Raw genomic sequence first — 19,411 nt, forward strand, 5'->3', positions numbered from 1 at the left:
TCCGGTTGCGAATATCAGCTATAACGGCTGGGGGGATCATAGTGCTAACCACACGATATCTCCATTCTGGTTGGATGATCGTCCACCTCTGCTTCGGCATGTGGGCGTGAAGCCAGCAGCCGGCTGGTCGGTCTAGGCCCTTCACGGGCTGTAGCGCCACGGATTATTTTTATTATTATTATTTATTTATCTATTTATTTATGTATTTATTTATCTGTGTATTTATCTATTTATTCATCTATTTATTTATGCATTTATGTATTTATTTATCTATTTATTTATTTATTTATTTATCTATTTATGTATTTATCTATTTGTTTTTTTGTTTGTTTGTTTACTTATTTATTTATTTGTTTATTTATTTATTTATTTATTTAACCTGGTAGAGATAAGGCTACCAATTTTGTTGTTACGCCCTATTGACATGATCCACTCGATATTATATAAGGCCTATTTATAGTTAAATATTATGAATTAAAACTTACATGATGACCGATATATTTTTTAATAATTTATATTTCAGGTTAATTCATTTAAATGAAGATCTACGTACAAGGCTACGGTTACCAATGAATTCTGACAATTCCACTATTTTGACATTATTCAGAAAATATACTGGAAACGATATTGACACAAGGGCTGAGGTAAGCGAAAATAACACTTTAATTGAAAACATTTCATTATTTCATGTTTAATATAAAACAGACGATGTTATTCTCATTTTTGCACAATACTCTTCGCATATCTTATAATTTCCATATGATTTTACAGGAAAGAATGTATAGAGGGAATGCAGTTCTTTCCCCCCCTCCCCCCAGTATTGTAACTTTGAAGAAGTACAAATTTTGTTTGTTTGTTTATTTTGTGACATATTTAAATATTTAAAGATAAAAAGTGTTGGCTTGTGCGAAAAGAATGCTGGATTGCAGCGTACATTGAAAGATTTCATTATAGGCTGCGCATAATCTTTAGTTTGAAACTTTGCGCCGATTTCTGTTATTGAACGGAAAAGAAGTTTCGAAATTATAAAGTGAATAAATATTTTTATTTTGTCGTACAAATATTTCACATTTAAATTTATTTCAATGATAGATAATTCATTCGAGTATGTTTTTTTTTAATTCTGAAATATAGGTTAATGGAAAATATTTCCTCCTCGTTCAGAATTCTAATTCACAAATTTAGATTGTGATGGAAAGTTCATTCATATAGGCCTACAGATATCTGATCCTAAAACTTTGATGATACTTGTTTTGCACGCAAACCTTCAATCTTAAGGGGAGGTTGTAGGGGCCTATGTATTTTTGGTCAAAAATATCGATTTTCTGTTTCGTCTATTTTTATTGTATAAAGCTTGCTTAATCATCTCTAATTATTATTTTGTGTCAAAACGTCTTAAAAGGCCCCTTAAATGCCATTTAAATGTTCAGCGTTACTAGAGGTACGCCCCTTTTCCAGTAGAAATTTCTGTCGAGGAAAAGTAAACCATAGTTTGAAATTTGCGGAACCTGGGGATATTATGCTACAAGTAGGGAAATAAAGTGTGTTGCCTGCATTGTTCTCGCCATTATTCCGCCATTATATCATTGTTTGGCCCATCCAGACCTTCGTAAGTGTCTGCATGGGAAAACCCAAATTACAAATGAGTCCTTTAATATTATTTGGTATAGGCTGCCAAAAACTGTACTGTTTTTCTGCTGTACATGTTGTATTAATATCCAGCGAGAGAAATGGTGATGGGATTAAAGTTTTAAAGAGCGAACATGGTGAATATTATATATTATATATTGACAATCTTCGGGAGAAAAAGGCAGATATGGATTATGAGGCGAAATGCAGAATGGAGAGAAAGAGTAAAAGAAGTCTTAAGGGGTTAGGTACAGCTTATAGCAAGTAAAATTTTGGTAATATTCAACATTTTTTCCTCCATTACTGTATCTTGTACAATAATGAAAATTAATATGTGTAAAACACTGTCCTTGTGCTACATGAAGAAAATAATTCTACGATTTAATAAAATGATTTACATTTTTTTTTTTCAAAATTCAGTTCACTATGTAGTGATAAGCATTTCCCACATAACTCAAAAACTGTCCACTATTCTGTGATGAAACTTTTTGTGTGTATTTATGCATGTCATATGTACAATATAATGCAAGATTACTTCTCTACCTTTGATAGGTTGTATGATAAAATATAAATTCATTTTTTAAAAATGGTCAAATATCAATATTTTCTTCTAACAAAAAATTAAAAAAAACATTATTTATTAAAGAATGTGGTTGAACGAGCATGATATTGTAAACATGAGTTTCAGCAATAAAATAAAATAAAAATATATTTTTTAAAATAATTGATTAAATGGCGATCTTACTCGTGTTAATTATGTAAGCATGAGCGGCTTACAGCTGTTTCGGTACTACTTGACACCATCCTCAGAGCCTTCTGTGTCTCGGCGTCATCTCAACTTCGCTGCCTATTGTGTGGGTGCGTTTGTGTGATGAAGAGTAGAGTCAAATAGTGTGTGTGTTAAGAAATTGATCTGTGTGTTGAGAATTTGATTAGGGTTTGTTTTAGTGTGTCTGTATATTTCATATTGTTCTAGTGTGTTGAGTTTTTGGTTTTAACTTTCCCGTAATTTAATTTTGTGAACTGAAATGATCATTATGGCGTAATTTTGTAGTTATGAAATACTTGCAGTTTTTATTAGCTACTCTATCAAATACATAATGAGAAAGTATGTGTCACATATGCTCTTCGTTTATCTTTCCAATTGAAGAATGTTATTCCAAAAAGGGTTAAGTCCATTTTTATGAAAGGACTGAGCTAGTTTTTTTTAATCACCTATGTACGGACTGAGCGAGTTTTCAAGTGACGTGCACAAAACAGAAACTTTTAGACAAAGATTGGCGTTGTTTTGGAAGAAAACAAACTTAAAATATAATGATAGAGGCCTCAAACATAATCATATAATATATGTATAAATCATAAAAATGTCCAAATGTACTGAGCGAGTTTTAGGATCACACTCTTAAATTTATGACGAAAATAATTGTAGTTATTTTCTTACCAGACTTTTATCTGACTTTAAAGGTGATGATATATAAGAAATTTACCCATTACAATAATAATCTTCGGTCGTTACAAGTTGTCTCTCGGTTTCCTTACTTACCTTTGGGAAAGATGTTCGAGAGTTAACCTTGTCCGAGAGCGATGTATTTTAATGTGATATAAAATCCTCAGAATAGATTCCTCAATGAGAGAAGTAATACTGGCAGGCTAGTATTGTCGGACCATCGGATCTGTGCCCCTTCAGCGCTGTCGTCGTTCTTGGAAAAGTTAACGCCTGTACTCACTGCATTCCACCCGCTTTCCTTCCACCACGTCAAACAGCAGGCCACGAACCTTACCGAATAGGGATGTTGCCAAACTTCTTTCAAACAGTGTCATAAATAACTGGTCCTCCATGCTACAATATCATTTCTTTCAATCAAAATACATCTTGTATTTCTACATTTTTAAAACCTAAATTCCATGTCTCGAATCACTTTCCGTAGCGTTTCTCTCCAACCTTGGAACTTATTGCTTCTCTCGCAACTTCAGTAATTTCTTCAATGTCGGAACTTCTTTCTGCACGGTATAAAATTCTTGTATCTTTCTTCTTGAAATACATCGGTTCATATCATCTACAAGAATTAAAGTTTCCCTTGGTCTGTTCTTCCCTGGTGATTCTAGCTTTTCATCTCCTGCACAGACTCCCTCTCGCCTGATTTTCTCTATTAGGCGCTCTGACCTATCTATATAAATTACATAAAAATGTTGTATTATATTAGTATTAGTTAAGTAAGTAATTTTAATAAGTAATCAATTGAAATAAAATAAGCCTCACCTGTGATCACAGCTGCTCTTTTCGTTGCCTGATTTATAGGAAACAGATATTGACCTGTTTGTTTCTCTTCATCGCAAAATGCTATTACGTACTTGCTTAATAATATTTCTTCCACCACTCCGTGCTACAGTATTCATGTTGAGTTGTGAATAGTGGGAGAGAGAAAGGGAGAGAGATAGAAAAGAGATAGATAGGAATGCAGGGAGAGAAATGAATTACCGAGGCTGAGAAGGAATTAGGGCTCAGTTCGCATATCTCACGGGGGCACAGATCCGATGGTCCGACAATATCATGAATTTAAGCATAAATCTCTGTCCCTGATAGAAAGGAAAATTTGTTATCCATTTCTTGTCCAAGTTAAATTTGCTCTTAAAAGCGTCGTTGAATATAATACGCATACTGCCACTAATTGTCTACATAATGTTTATTATGTGCTTTTCAGGACCAACTAGCATACGTCGACGGAGATAATTTGATAAAACAATTGAAGGAAGAATGCTTCGAAGGAAACGGAAAAAATATACAAGACTTATTGTGTCATATCGACCCAAATACAGAATACCAGAAGTCAAGACCAATTCACTGGGCAGCAGAAAGCGGCAGTACTCAGGCGTTGAATGCACTGCTAAGAGACACAAGAACAAATGTCACATTTACTAAGGGAGAGTCTAGAAGCACTGCTCTTCATCTGAGTGCCAGGAAAGGAAACCACGAAGTTATGAAGTTGTTGTTACAGACAAACAAAATAGACGTAAACGCTGTGGACAAGCAAGGAAGAACAGCATTCCACTTAGCAGCCGAAACTCCAGAGGAAAAAGATGGAACAGAGGAAAGGTTCTTAAGATGTTTATTGCTGCTGATGAACAGAAGTGAGTTAGAAATCAACAAGCCTGACGTCTATGGCCGGTCAGCTATCAGCCGTGCAATTAGAAAGTCCCATCGAAGAAGAGTGCTAATTATTCTGCAACATTGTGGTGAACATCGGTTGAATGTGGACTATTGTCTAGTGGATGGTGGTAGGACAGTTCGGGAGGCTATCAAGGAAATGTACCCAGAGTTCGAACCACACATGCCGAAACCTCTGAAAGAAGATCTCGCCTCGGATCAAGTCGACATCCGACTCTTGGCTGCGTTGCAGCATGGTGTGCTAGATGAGTTCACAGCAATTCTACAGGATAATTTAAGTATAGTGAACAATACATATGGGGAACCTTATAATTGTACGTGTCTGGAATTAGCTTGCATAATCGAGGGGGCTGAGAACTTTGTAGAAGCTCTTCTTAACGCTGGTGCCGATCCGAATGTCAAGAATTACATTTCTGGAATACCTCTTCTGCACATGACAGCAGAGAGGCTGAACTTGCCTGCATTACAGCTACTGCTGAACACACAGTTAATAAACGTCAACACGCCAAGTATAAATAACGGCACGGTACTTCACTGGTTGGCATTAAACAAGAGAAGTGGATTAGAAGTGTACCCTCGACTGGAGAAATGCGTTTCTTTGCTGCTCGGAGAGACGTCCAACACTACTGACAACGCGATTGACATAGACGCCAAAGACACTAGGGGAGACACAGCCCTGCACGTAGCGGTGCGGTGGGACAACCTGAACATGGCTTTGGCGTTACTGACGTCAGGAGCGTCTACGGACTGCTGGAACGAGAAGAAGCACACTCCGATGCACGTGGCTGCTCTCAACGGCAACAAAGACGCCGTGCTGATCCTGCTGAAGTACGGCGCCGACATCCACGCGCAGGACGACAGAGGGACGCCGATATACCTCGCGGCGCGTCAGAGGAAGGAAGAAGTCGTGTTGTTGCTGCTGAAACACGGTGCCAACTTGATGTGTGAGAGAAGAGGAGAACAGTCTGTACAGTTCATAGACCCAAAAACTCTCGAGTTATTCTTTGACGACTGTTTGGAAAGTAACTCGAAGAATCCAAAAGACCCAAATTATATGATAAGGCTGAAGTATAACAGAAGTCCTGCGCTTAAGGATGGCTGCGGCGAATATCATTCCCAAATAGAGATGGATACGTTGTTAAAGATGAGTACAATCCGTGAACAAAGACACTTGCTTAAACATCCGTTGATCTCCACTATATTGTTCGTCAAATGGCAGTACGCTTGCAATCTATTCTACTTGAATATACTAATTTTCACAATTTTCCTTCTTTTTCTCACTCTTTATGTTATTTACTGTGCTGTTCCACCGACAGAATGTGGCACAGATAATGAAGTAAAGAATTTTCTGTGGATTTGTTTAATATTTCTTGTAGGAAGGGAAGTCATTGAGTTGACAACTATGAAGTATGAGTATTTTCGCACTCGAGGGAATCTCGTAGATATCGTTATAATAATATGCACCGGTATTGTATGTTGCAGTTCCCATAGTAACATTATACATACCGATGCAGCAGCAATTGCCATTCTGTTCGCCTGGATAGAGTTCCTTCTTCTTATCGGCCGTCTTCCTCGTATCTCTGTGCAGCTTGAAATGTTAAAGAAAGTTACTAGGACTTTTCTGAAGTTTGGATTATGTTACTCACCGCTAATTATTGCGTTTTCCTTGAGCTTTAGTACACTTTTTCATGGACAGCACAGATATTACGAGACTTTCAACACTAACGGAGTTTGGAATAAAACCTCGAATACATTTCTTTTCATGCTCGAAACGTTAGTGATGTTTACTGGAGAGTTTGGAGCGAAGGACCTTCCCTTCATGTTCACTCCAGTGACAAGTCGCATAGTGTTTTCATTGTTCATATTTCTCGTAGCCTTGGCGTTACTGAACCTCCTGAACGGACTCGCCGTCAGCGATACGCAGTCAATAATAGACGACGCCGAAACCTTGAGCCTTACAGCTAGAGTTAGACTTGTACACCACTTGGAAAGGGTAGTTCTTCGGTATCCCAGAAACACTTTCTTCAAGAAACAAACTGAGAAGTTTTGCTTCTTTTTTAGAAATTTGCCAACAAAAATGTTATACATATATCCAAACAATAATTCGAAGGTTACTTTCGAGTACAATGGAAAAGTAATTGCCACATTAGACTCGAGAATAACTAAGAGAGCGGTGGCTATCGCAACAAAGAAAGATTCTAATGCACTCGCTGATCGTCACGACAGCGTGTTCAGGCATGAAATTTTCGATAGAGACTTTCAGAGAAGTGTTAAACTTTATCATGATTACAAAAGAGAAGTGCATAAAACGTCTAAGTTTCTTGAAAGTGAATTGAGAGACATCAAGAACAAATTATCAGAATTGCATAATTACGACCGAGAAAGCAGGGATAATAATTAAGTCTTGAAATATTGAGAATAAAAAATTCTGAAATTTTTCTGACCGGTAAAGAAAATAACATGCTGAATTACAAGAACAAAAATGCAGCTGGTTCATTTCTGATACAGATTTAGTTTGACTATAAACGTCATATTTAAACTGCTTTTAGACTGTGCTTCATCTCCATTCTCACTAATCGATTTCTTTCGTGGTTACAGCGTCATTATCTTGAGTGTGATAATAATGGTGATATGAGGATTAGAGATGAACAGGGGCTCGGGATGATTTCATTCTTAACCTTGCTTTACGCTGATAGGATATGTTGCGTTATCATATCATGCAGGTTTGTGTTGTTCATAGTTGTTGCTCTGCAGGAAGGCTCATTCGCAATGAAAATTAAATATAACGTAAGCGTTAACGTAAGAATATAAACGTTATTGTAAAATCAAGAAGTCATACCATCATTCACGATGGGAACATAAACATAACAGCAAACATACTTGGTAACCATGGAAACATAACAACGACGTCATCTCTTCATATTCTGTCGTATATTTCAGCGCTCCACGATTGTGTACTATTTGCAAATCACTTAAGCATAAGCATGAAAGTTTGGAGTCTGCAAACTTTCATGTTAACATCTAACGGCAATATTAATGTCAGTGTTTATGTGAATCATTGTGAATGATCCCATTTGGTAACTTGGGCGCAAACTTCTGTGTTTATGTTACGGTTATGTTTAATTTTCATTGTGAATGGGCCTTAAGGCTCATTCACAATGAAAATTAAATATAACATAAGCGTTAACTTAAAAATGAAGAGTCCACTGCAAGAATGATGGATGTAACTTTCTTGTCGAAAATGAACCAAGACTGTCAATGCATAGCTTAAGACATATAGAATGTACATAGCGAGTTATATGGCATTAACACTGATAGTCTTTGTCCAGTAATGATCGGAAAATCACAGTTAAGCTGTGAGCGCTAAGCATTTCAAACTTTCAATTGCTTCTCCAAATGACATCCATCATTCTTGCAGTGGACTCTTCAAATGTAAACGTTACGGTAAAATTAAGAAGTCATACTATCATTCACGATGGGACACATAAATATTACCGCAAAGATACTTGGTAACCATGGAAACATAATAACAACGTCATTCCCTCATATTGTCATACTTCAGCGCTCCACGAATGTGTACTGTTTGCAAATCACGTAAGCATAAGCATGAAAGTTTGGAGTTCGCAAACTTTCATGTTAACGTCTAACGGCAATGTTAATATCAGTGCTTATGAGAATCATTGTGAATGATCCCATTTGGTAGCCTGGGCGCAAACTTCTGTGTTTATGTTACGGTTATGTTTAATTTTCATTGTGAATGGGCTTTAAAGGTCTTAAATAGACAGTTGTAAATTAAAGAGCAACATTATTATTGCATGTAAAATGTGCTGTTGTTAGGAGGCGGAAGAGAAAACTAGTGTGATGCTGATGTGCAAGATAATGAGAATAAAAGATTATTATAACGATGAAGAGAAATGTTTACTATCACGAGTAATAACTTATATCAGACAGCAGTGAATATTATGTTATTATTCAATTAATATTGTGATTTAGACATTCCATCATATGAATGTTAGTAGTGCTAGAAAATTGCCATTTCGTTCACTGAAGGAGTGTGTAATGTAATGTAACAGTATTTTTTCCTGTATTTTAATTTTAATATTGGAATGTGAACACGTTTATTGTGATAATACTATTAAATCCAACATAATCAGAGTTACTGGATAAGACTATTTTTAGAAATGTGTTACAATTATTATGCATAAAATGAAGAAATGTATTTTCATGTATTATTTGAAGAAAGATTGACCGATCTTATACAAACGAACCCCTTGATATAGTAATAGATCTACTGAAGAAAGAGGCACAGAAAAAGGAAGGATATGACATTTTCTCAAGACAGGCTCGTCGTTCACTTTCTCGATTTCGAACTATGCTTGGTTGCTTTATACAGGGTGATTCACGAGGAAAGGTAAAAAATTTAGGATATGATATATTAGGCTATTTTGAGTGAAGAAATTCATATGAACATAGGTCCGTTTTCGAACGATGGCGGAGCTAGATGCATTTTTGGGTAAAACGTCTCGCCCCAATGTGAATCAGACGTTACCATATGCTGCTGACGTGAGACAAGGTCAAGGTCGCAATGAATGACGTAACATTGGAATCTGCATTGTGAGCGATGTAGATAAGAGAAAGAAACCGGGTAGTGGGGCATTACAAATGTCCAATCGCCTGCCCTTGTCTGATGTAATGACACAGAACCCGCAGATAACACGAATAGCCTACACTATCATCAATTCACAGCAGTCCAGTCAGCTACCTACAGTACAGTAGTTATACAGATACAGTTATCGGAAGTGTTAAGTTGTGTTTTTCAAGATGTCTTATAAATTTTCGATTGCAGAATACGCCGATATTGTGTATGTTTATGGTTTGTGTAATGGAAGTTCCTTGCGTGCCGTCGCTGAATATGAACGACGCTTTCCGAACAGAAGGGTACCATATCGAAGAGTATTTACTGTCTATGGGATTGATGAAAGACTTGGTATAGCAAAGGAAGGGAGAAACGGGACAGGCGCTAATCGAGCGTATTTTGGATGCGGCATAAAGACAGCCACGTGCAACTCACCCGAGCGATGAGCGCGATTCACGCCCGAGCGCAACAGTGCATTGAAGCAGAAGGAGGTACCTTTGAAAATGTGCGAAAACATCGACCCCTACGTCAAGAATATTAGGTATGCATGCATACGTGAATATAAACTTTAAATTTGTCCGTTATCTATGCGAGTTAGTACAATGGAATCTCAGAAGTTTTTGTGAAATCAAAGAGCCATATCTCCGTAACCGTTCGAAAACGGACCTATATTCATATGAACTTTCTGACTCAGAATGACTTCAGAATTCACATCGAAAATTATCTTTCCTCGTGAATCACTCTGTATATAGACGTCACAAAGCAAACATTACGGCCCGTATATAACGTCTTAGTTCCAAGTAAAACAAAAAAAAACAACAACAACAACAAGATGTAAGTATCTATATAACGTTCAGTGTTATTAATAACCGAAATCTTATAAATAACGTATGAAGTACTGTATGTGTTTATCTTATGCCTACCCACGTCACTTGCGTGATTCGGGTTCCGCCAGGCGACGATAGAAAACAAAAGATGAGAAAACAAATGAATGAGGTGTATAAACAATTGAATGCTCTTTCATATCTATACTAATAATAAATCTATAGCCAAAATTTTTCTGGTAATTTTCAATTTTCTAAAAATAATTGGTGTTAACATGTATAATTAACCATCCTGAAACCGAAAATCGCTTTTTTGAAATTTTTGTTTGTATGTCTGTCTGTCTGTCTGTCTGTCTGTCTGTCTGTCTGTCTGTATGTTTGTTACCTTTTCACGCGATAATGGCTGAACGGATTTCGATGAAAATTGGAATATAAATTAAGTTCGTTGTAACTTAGATTTTAGGCTATATGGCATTCAAAATACGTTATTTAAAAGGGGGTTATAAGGGGGCCTGAATTAAATAAATCGAAATATCTCGCTTATTATTCATTTTTGTGAAAAATGTTACATAACAAAAGTTTCTTTAAAAATGATTTCTGATAAGTTTTATTCGTTGAAAAATTTTGATAGGACTGATATTTAATGAGATAAATGAGTTTTAAAATTAAAATAACTGCCATCTAAGGCGGTGTATTGAAATAAAAAACAAATGACTTCGTATAAGGGGCCTTGGACACAACAATCGAAATCTATGAAACATAGCCTACAGACAATGTTTCTGTGTTTCTATGAAGTAATATAGGAAGCTAAATTAACCGATTTGTATAATTAATTATTATTTCATCATTGGAAAGTGTAGTTTCTCTAGATGGACATAATGCTATAATGTTATTACAGTAACTTGTGAGTGAATTGAGGACAGGTAAGATTAAAATAGCTTCTTATGCACAGAAAACTTGATAGGTTATTCTGTATATTCATTTCCTGTATTTCTTAAAATAATGTTTATGAACATATTCATTTTTATCTCACAGAATTAACGAACAACGAGAGTGTATTGATTTCGTATGCAGTTACGTTAGCTTAGCAAGCCATTATTGTATAATTCAAATTTTAACTATGTTCCATTGAATCGTGTTAAAATACATAAAATATATATGCAATAAATGCAATGCAAGAAGTTGGGTAATGAGCCAAGCAGATTATGTTGCGGTGTTGTAAAAGCTGTTCCTCCTGAGATTCAAGAGCTCCCACAACAAATTAAAAACTTTCTAATTCGAGTACATCCGTTATCAACACACTTTTTACATAATATAATATAATATAATATAATATAATATAATATAATATAATATAATATAATATAATATAATATAATATAATATAATATAATACAATATAATATAATATAATATATTATAATATAATATAATATAATATAATATAATAATAAATCTGTAGCCACAATTTTTCTGTTAATTTTCGCTTTTCCAAAAATAATTGGTAATAACAATTAACAACATGTTAAAGGAATTGTCATTGCACCAAATGAGTGGTGTCTGGATAAAAATGATCGCATTTTAATATTTTAAATACAATTTAAATTAAGTAACATATTAAACAATTTATCCTTCTATCAAACACGAATGTTCCCTGGATCAAACGTCCTATTTTAATTATGTAATTACTTTATATTTATTTCTAACGGGTGCAGCGGAGCGCACGGGTACGGCTAGTTTAAGTATAAAAATATAGGGGTGCCATTTGAAATTTAAAAGTGGGGGAGGCTGTGGGTGGGGGTGAAATCTCAAATGCAATTAAGCTGGTTTCAGACTTCCTCCTCAATATCTAAATTGACGTGTTTTTTGTTTAAATTGTATTCAATTTAAATAATTTGTTATTTAGGGCCGAATTCATAGTCAACAGTTATCGTAAGGAAACACTTCAGCAGTTGCTTATAATCATTTCCAGTTCATAAATCCCACTAAAGTGAACACTTATTCAAATAAGGTAGCTTGTCAGCTTACTCAAGTGTTTCCTCATATGCATTGTAATCAGCTGATTCGGTATACAATGGATGATGATTATGATTTTGATTAATTTATCGAGTCCTATAAATGAAAAACCCTTTAGAGATGTATAATGACCAACAATTTAAGAAGAGATACCGTTTCGACAAGAACACTGTTGTGAATATTCTGGTGTCTCTCATTTCAATTCACAATACAACCATGAGGCTTACCGATTTCGCCACTGCTGAAAGTACTGGTTGCTTTGAGATTTTATGCTACATCATCATTTAGATGGGTTTAAATGGTATTTTTTCGGAAAGTATTTACGTCCCAAAAAAGTGTTATTTGCATTTTCGTTTGTACTCTACCGAATTATATCACTTTCACTTTGTTTACCATAAAATAACTGAAAATTATATTAAAATGATTTACTGACAGGAATATTTTCGGAGTTTGCATTAAACTGAACTGCAATTTTGTCCCATGCCAATTTATTCTTTTGGAGACAACAATTATCAGATTTTTCACTTTTGACAATGTCTCTATATTTAATAAATATTTCTCTTAGCTCACTTCTTTCTTCTTCTGTAAAATGCTTTCTCGACATTTTGTATAATTTTAGCTCTATAATATTTACATCTGTATTTGTGTACGATAATAATGTCGATTTAACAATTTGAAGGCGCTGGAAAACAATTGAATGTACGAAAGCGCTCACTTCTAGCCATGTTGCCATATTTCTTTTCGATGTCGAGGGAATGCCCAGGGCATATGAATGAGTAGCGTCTCTGCAATACGATCTGAAGTATGTGCTAAGGAAATGCTTATTACTTAAGTGTTTCCTCATTTTATAAGTGACGACTATGAATTCGACCCTTAGACTGGAAAGTTTTGAAACGAAAGCCCTGTGTTTTGTAATCATCTCTGTTGTGTAGCATGACTCACACCTCTATTATTACCATTCTCACGTTGTTTGTATTTGCAACGTCACCGCATTTTTAGTTACAACGCAGAGGCCTTGTACTTTCAAAATCTGTTCTATTCGCACATATTATTACATCATTGCTACATGCAAGGTCTGCTGCGGAATCTGTTGGCAGTGAGTTTATAAAGACAACAGCCTAGATATTTTTAGAACATTTTATGCAAGTACCAATGACTGCAGTTATAAATGTCGTCTTACCCTTGAAGAAGTAACTTGGACATGTCATTCGCAGCGCATCGAAGTCCTATATACGGAGAGAATATTACAATTCGTAGAGATGAGTCCAATTTCTATCATGTTCTCCGCAAATGTTTAATCCCTCTCAAGTTATCTAGAAACAGAATTTATTTTCTCAAAAAAAAAAAAAAAAAAAAAAAAAACACGAAATCAGATTCATGCATTATGCTCATAAATGACCAATCAACATACAACGATCACAATTTGTGTTATGGATTGTGTTTGAAATGTATAACAATAATCATAATAATAAAAATCTTCAAGGACTGTTTGTTTCACAAATCATAATTATGAACTAACTTCAGACATTCACAAAGAGTGAGCTATTTGATCATGTGATCAGTATGGATTATTAATATTATTATTAATATTATTATTATTATTATTATTATTATTATTATTATTATTATTATTATTATTATTGGCCTCTGGCTGTTGTTCAGCACAAAAATATTAATAAATATATAAATAAATAATAATAATTATTATTATTACTATTATTATTATTACTATTATTAGACCTATTATTATTATTATTATTATTATTATTATTATTATTATTGTTATTATTATTATTATTGTTGGAGATTTATCCTTCGAAGAGATGGAAACATTCAAATATCTTGAAGCAACAATAACAAATGTAAATGACACTCGGGAGGAAATTAAATGCAGAATGAATATGGGAAATGTCTATTATTATTCGGTTGAGAAGCTTTAGTCGTCTAATCTGCTGTCAAAAAATTTGAAAGTTGGAATTTATAAAACAGTTATATTACCGGTTGTTCTTTATGGTTGTGAAACTTGGACTCTCACTTTGAGAGAGGAACAGAGGTTAAGACTGTTTGAGAATAAGGTGCTTAGGAAAATATTTGGGGCTAAGAGGGATGAAGTTACAGAAGAAAGTTACATAACACAGAACTGCACGCATTGTATTCTTCACCTGACATAATTAGGAACATTAAATCCAGACGTTTTAGATGGGCAGGGCATGTAGCACGTATGGGCGAATCCAGAAGCGCATATAGAGTGTTAGTTGGGAGGTCGGAGGGAAAAAGACCTTTGGAGAGGCCGAGACGTAGATGGGAAGATAATATCAAAATGGATTTGAGGGAGGTGGGTTATGATGATAGAGAATGGATTAATGTTGCTCAGGATAGGGACCAATGGCGGGCTTATGTGGGAGCGGCAATAAACCTCCGGGTTCCTTAAAAGCCAGTAAGTAAGTAAGTAAGTAAGTAAGATCTAATTAAATAATGATAATGTTTGGTATGTCACACACGTTAGTTATAAATATCAAATAGCTTTTTTCAAACAAAAGTGAACTTTCCACTCATATTCCCAAACAAAATCGGACATTTCCAAAATATTTTTGTCTATAAAATGCACAGAAAATAACTAAAATCATGATTATTGACACCATTAGGACGGACGTAACATGCACGACACATAAAATTGTCGTTAAGTTTGGCGTAAAGTGAAGGCTCGATACAGTTTTTCCTACTTTCTGAAGAAAAATACTGTTTTGGAAATGACCGCTTTTGTTCGCAACTTCCACAGTTTAAGTAGAATAGCTCTTTAAATTATACTAGATGATAATGTCCGTAGGAATGGTAAGTAAGGTGCAGAACATACGATATTAGTAACAAAGCAAAACGAGAGAGTTGCTGAAATATAAATAATAATTTGCGTTGGTGTTTGTAGTACTTAGCAGTCCAAGATAAATGAAATATATTACCTATTTCCACCATAAAATCTGTTATGGATTAATGTCTTCAAATTTTTCCAAGTAAATTTCTGTGTATATAAATTGTGAAAGAGGGGCAATTTCGTCTAACTTCAACTAATAATATTTATTGTGTGTTTAAGTTGTCAATTGTTCACACAAATCTGTATTTATGTCAAGAATTTCACTAGACGGCTTGTCTCACACCAACACAGCAAATTATTTACAAAGTGAAGGTAAAAAGTACAATAGTAGCTACATAATTTATTCATAAAATTATTCCCTCGGCACATTGTATGGAAAATTGTATAGCCTTGATAAGACTGAAACAGCACTTAAAATTATTGATTGCTACTGTTCAAATACGTACATTTAAGACAGTTGACATTGTATTTGGGTGAGGCCGAATCTGTACACATTGTAATCTCAGGTCAACAGTGTTTTGTCTTCCTTTCCTTCTTATTCTTATTCTTTATTTCCAAAGCCATCAACACTCCTTCCTCCTATTTATGGACCTCGTCGTTCGATTGTATCTATTATAATTAGGCTTTCCATTTCATTTGTGTCTACCTCTTTTCTTTGCTCCCAAAAATTCTCTCTAATAGCCTTACCATTGTAATATTTTTTTAAAAACATTTTTGTTATGTTGTTGTCTATACCCAGCGCCGAGTATTTACGGAGATCGCGACAATCACGATATAATAGATATACAATAGATTTTTACTAATCTTTACGAATTAGGTGATTCTGATTAATAATATGCGGTTAAAACAATCGCGACAAATCGCGAAATAGAGTTTTAATAGCGAAAAATGAACATATTCGCGAATTATTACTATTGCGTCTTTTTATAGTGAATTTCATATTCTGAGATTTTTTCGGATTTTTTTGTTTTCACTTGAATTTGCTATATATCCAAGAAGGCTACATTACGTGGCATTCCAATTGTTCTGATTATATTAGTGAACTCAAAAGACGGAGAATTCAATATTTCATTAATAATTTGAAAGTGTTAATTTGAGGGTTGCAAGTTTTTTTTTCCTGTTTAATTAATATATGTTAAATACAGTCTCAATCCAATAAATATTGTCTATTAACCATACCGCACTTTTACCAGAATCCAATTAACCTTTAATGGTAATTATTTGGAAAATAGCCTAATATTCATACTGAGTTGATACTCCAATTCCAAAATAATTGTATTTTCCAAAAGTCCATTAATCTCCGTCAAGAGTATAAATCAATCTCCGCCGACACCAATATTAAAAAAGACAAATGATAAAATTAATCTCCATAAATAGCTGCTCCTGTCTATCGTCATTCTGTTCTAATCCAGTCTGCCGTTGTGAGTTTTAGACATCTTCTGATATAACCTAATCCGACAGTTCTAGTTTTAGCTAATGATCATATTTAGCCTCCATGTAACACATTTTTACCAAACCCTCTATGTTAAAAATATATGGAGTGAACCGTAAGTAATTCTATTAATTTGAGATATTTCAAACAGATGAACTCTTTTTTGCTTCCTTTTCGAGATAAAAATTGTTTTATATGAAACATTTCATCGCGTGTTTTGGGAAAGTCATTGATTTAATTGTATACTCTTTTAACACTTATACGTGGTACAGTCATTAAGTTCTGACACTGACGCCTGAAGGGTAGGGACCCACAAGAATCTGGATGTCTCAGAAGATGCCGCGTGATACGGCGTACACTTAAACAGATCGACATCCTCCCTCAATATAGTCGCCATTGGCCGCTAAGCACGTCTGCCAACGTTGGTGTAGCTGCTGGAAGCACCGCTGAAAGATGTTGGCAGGAAGATGCCGTACGGCTTCTCTTGTGGCAGTCATGACCTTTTCGGCCGCATAAAAATTACGCCCTCGTAGGATCGATTTCATGAGGGGAAAGAGAAAAAAAATCGCATGGTGCGAGATCAGGTGAGTACGGAGGGTGTGGCAAAACAGCGACCTGTTGCCTTGCAAGTTCCCCTTGGACAAGGATGGAGCGATGTGCAGGGGCGTTGTCGTGTAGCAACAGCCAATTCTTCCTATGCCAAAGCTCAGGACGCTTACGACGAATTGAATTGCTTAAACGGCCAAGAATCTCTTTGTAGAGAATCTTCTCTACAGTTGCACCTTGTGGGATGAATTCTATGTGAACAATTCCATTTGAATAAAAAAAACTGTTAAAGCATCACCTTGCCTTTTGACCTGTCTTGTTGCGGATTTTTCTGTCGTGGAAATAATGGCGTTTTCCAGGTGGCGGATTGTCGCTTCAGTTGCGGATCGTAAAGGAAACACCATGTTTCGTCTCCAGTTATGATCGGTTATAGCAGTTTCGCCTAATTTCTGACAGAACGTGACGTTTGCCCGTTGCTCAAACTGCAAGATACTCGAGTTCCGACGCGCGCATTCAAATCACCGTCACAACAAAGACCGTAGTTCTGCTTACAGTGGATGCACTCAACTGTCTCTTGTTGGGTCGAGAGACTAACTGACAAGGTATCATACCATGGCGCCACCTATGCGCTATAGTGCACCACAACGCCACTATGCGCTCAGTATTAGAACTTAATGACTGTACCACGTATACACACTGATTAACTGTTAAGTTTATAAAAGTAACAGGCTCATGTCAGTAGATTTACAGGCGTGTAATGGAACTCCTGAGGGACAAAATTCCGGCGCGCCGGTGACGCTGATATAACCCCTGCTGTTGCGAGTGTCGTTAAATAAACCATAATTTAATTTTATTTGAATAATGATTTTACTGTCACTAGGATTCAGCAGATGAAAAAAAAAAAAAAACATCGAAACTAGTCATTCAGGTACAATAATATCATTATTTAAAATGTTAACACAGAAAAGTCGTTACTTATTAATTTAAATAATTTAACAGTTAATCAGTAATCATTGTTGTTTAAGTCGACTTTCTTAAAAGGAATTTAATCCTGCACATTACCGCTACCATGTTTCATATTGCAACTAAAATAAGTCAACTGATAAGGCATATTACAACTGACAAGTTAGACATATCTATAAGTTCATTATGTACTAGATTGTGATGAAAGCTATCGATATCCTGAACAATTAGTGACACACAAAGTGTTCACCGCGTTTGAGCACGCACATTAGCCTAGGACTATATTTTGTGAACAAATCTTGATGCTACTACTACTACTACTATTACTGCTACTGTTAGTGCTGCTGCTGCTAATAATAATAATAATAATAATACAAATTATAATAATAATAATAATAATAATAATAATAATAACTTACAAATGGCTTTCAAGGAACCCGGAGATTTATTGCCGCCCTCACATAAGCCCGCCATTGGTCCCTATACTGAGCAAGATTAATCCAGTCTCTATCATCATATCCCACCTCCCTCAAATCCATTTTAATATTATCCTCCCTTCTACGTCTCGGCCTCCCTAAAGGTCTTTTTCCCTCCGGTCTCCCAACTAACACTCTATATGCACTTCTGGATTCGCCCATACGTGCTACATGCCCTGCCCACCTCGAACGTCTGGATTTAATGTTCCTAATTATGTCCGGTGAAGAATACAATGCGTGCAGTTCTGCGTTATGTAACTTTCTCCATTCTCCTGTAACTTCATCCCTCTTAGCCCCAAATATTTTCCTAAGAACCTTATTCTCAAACACTCTTAACCTATGTTCCTCTCTCAAAGTGAGAGTCCAAGTTTCACAACCATACAGAACAACCGGTAATATAACTGTTTTATAAATTCTAACTTTCAGATTCTTCGAAAGCAGACTGGATGATAAAAGTTTCTCAACCGAATAATAACATGCATTTCCCATATTTATTCTGTGTTTTATTTCCTCCCGAGTATCATTTATATTTGTTACTGTTGCTCCAAGATATTTGAATTTTTTCACCTTTTCGTAGGATAAATCTCCAATTTTTATAGTTCCATTTCGTACAATATTCTGGTCACGAGACATAATCATATACTTAGTTTTTTCGGGATTTACTTCCAACCCTATCGCTTTACTTGCTTCAACTAGAATTTCCGCGTTTTCCCTAATCGTTTGTGGATTTTCTCCTAACATATTCACGTCATCCGCATAGACAAGAAGCTGATGTAACCTGTTCAATTCCAAACCCTCTGTGTTATCCTGAACTTTCCTAATGGCATATTCTAGAGCGAAGTTAAGAACTACTA

The 19,411-nt window shown here is 35.3% G+C and overlaps 1 protein-coding gene across 3 annotated transcripts in view; it reads left to right on the top strand.

The window, feature by feature from the left end:
• LOC138709555 (gustatory receptor for sugar taste 43a-like) overlaps positions 1-19,411 on the top strand; it is a 71,793-nt gene that overhangs the window by 3,746 nt on the left and 48,636 nt on the right. For 2 of the 3 annotated variants that reach the window (XM_069840414.1, XM_069840413.1), the window contains exon 2: positions 524-644. Coding sequence is in view for 1 of the 3 variants with exons in the window: in XM_069840412.1 (XP_069696513.1) it covers positions 570-644; positions 4,332-7,196 (2,940 nt within the window). In the remaining 2 variants the exon portion in view is untranslated. Of the gene's footprint in view, positions 1-523; positions 645-4,331; positions 8,951-19,411 lie in introns of those variants that run through there. The other variant, XM_069840412.1, reaches the window with a different exon arrangement.

The sequence above is a fragment of the Periplaneta americana genome, chromosome 11 (assembly GCF_040183065.1).
Source record: "Periplaneta americana isolate PAMFEO1 chromosome 11, P.americana_PAMFEO1_priV1, whole genome shotgun sequence".
Lineage (NCBI taxonomy): Eukaryota > Metazoa > Arthropoda > Insecta > Blattodea > Blattidae > Periplaneta > Periplaneta americana.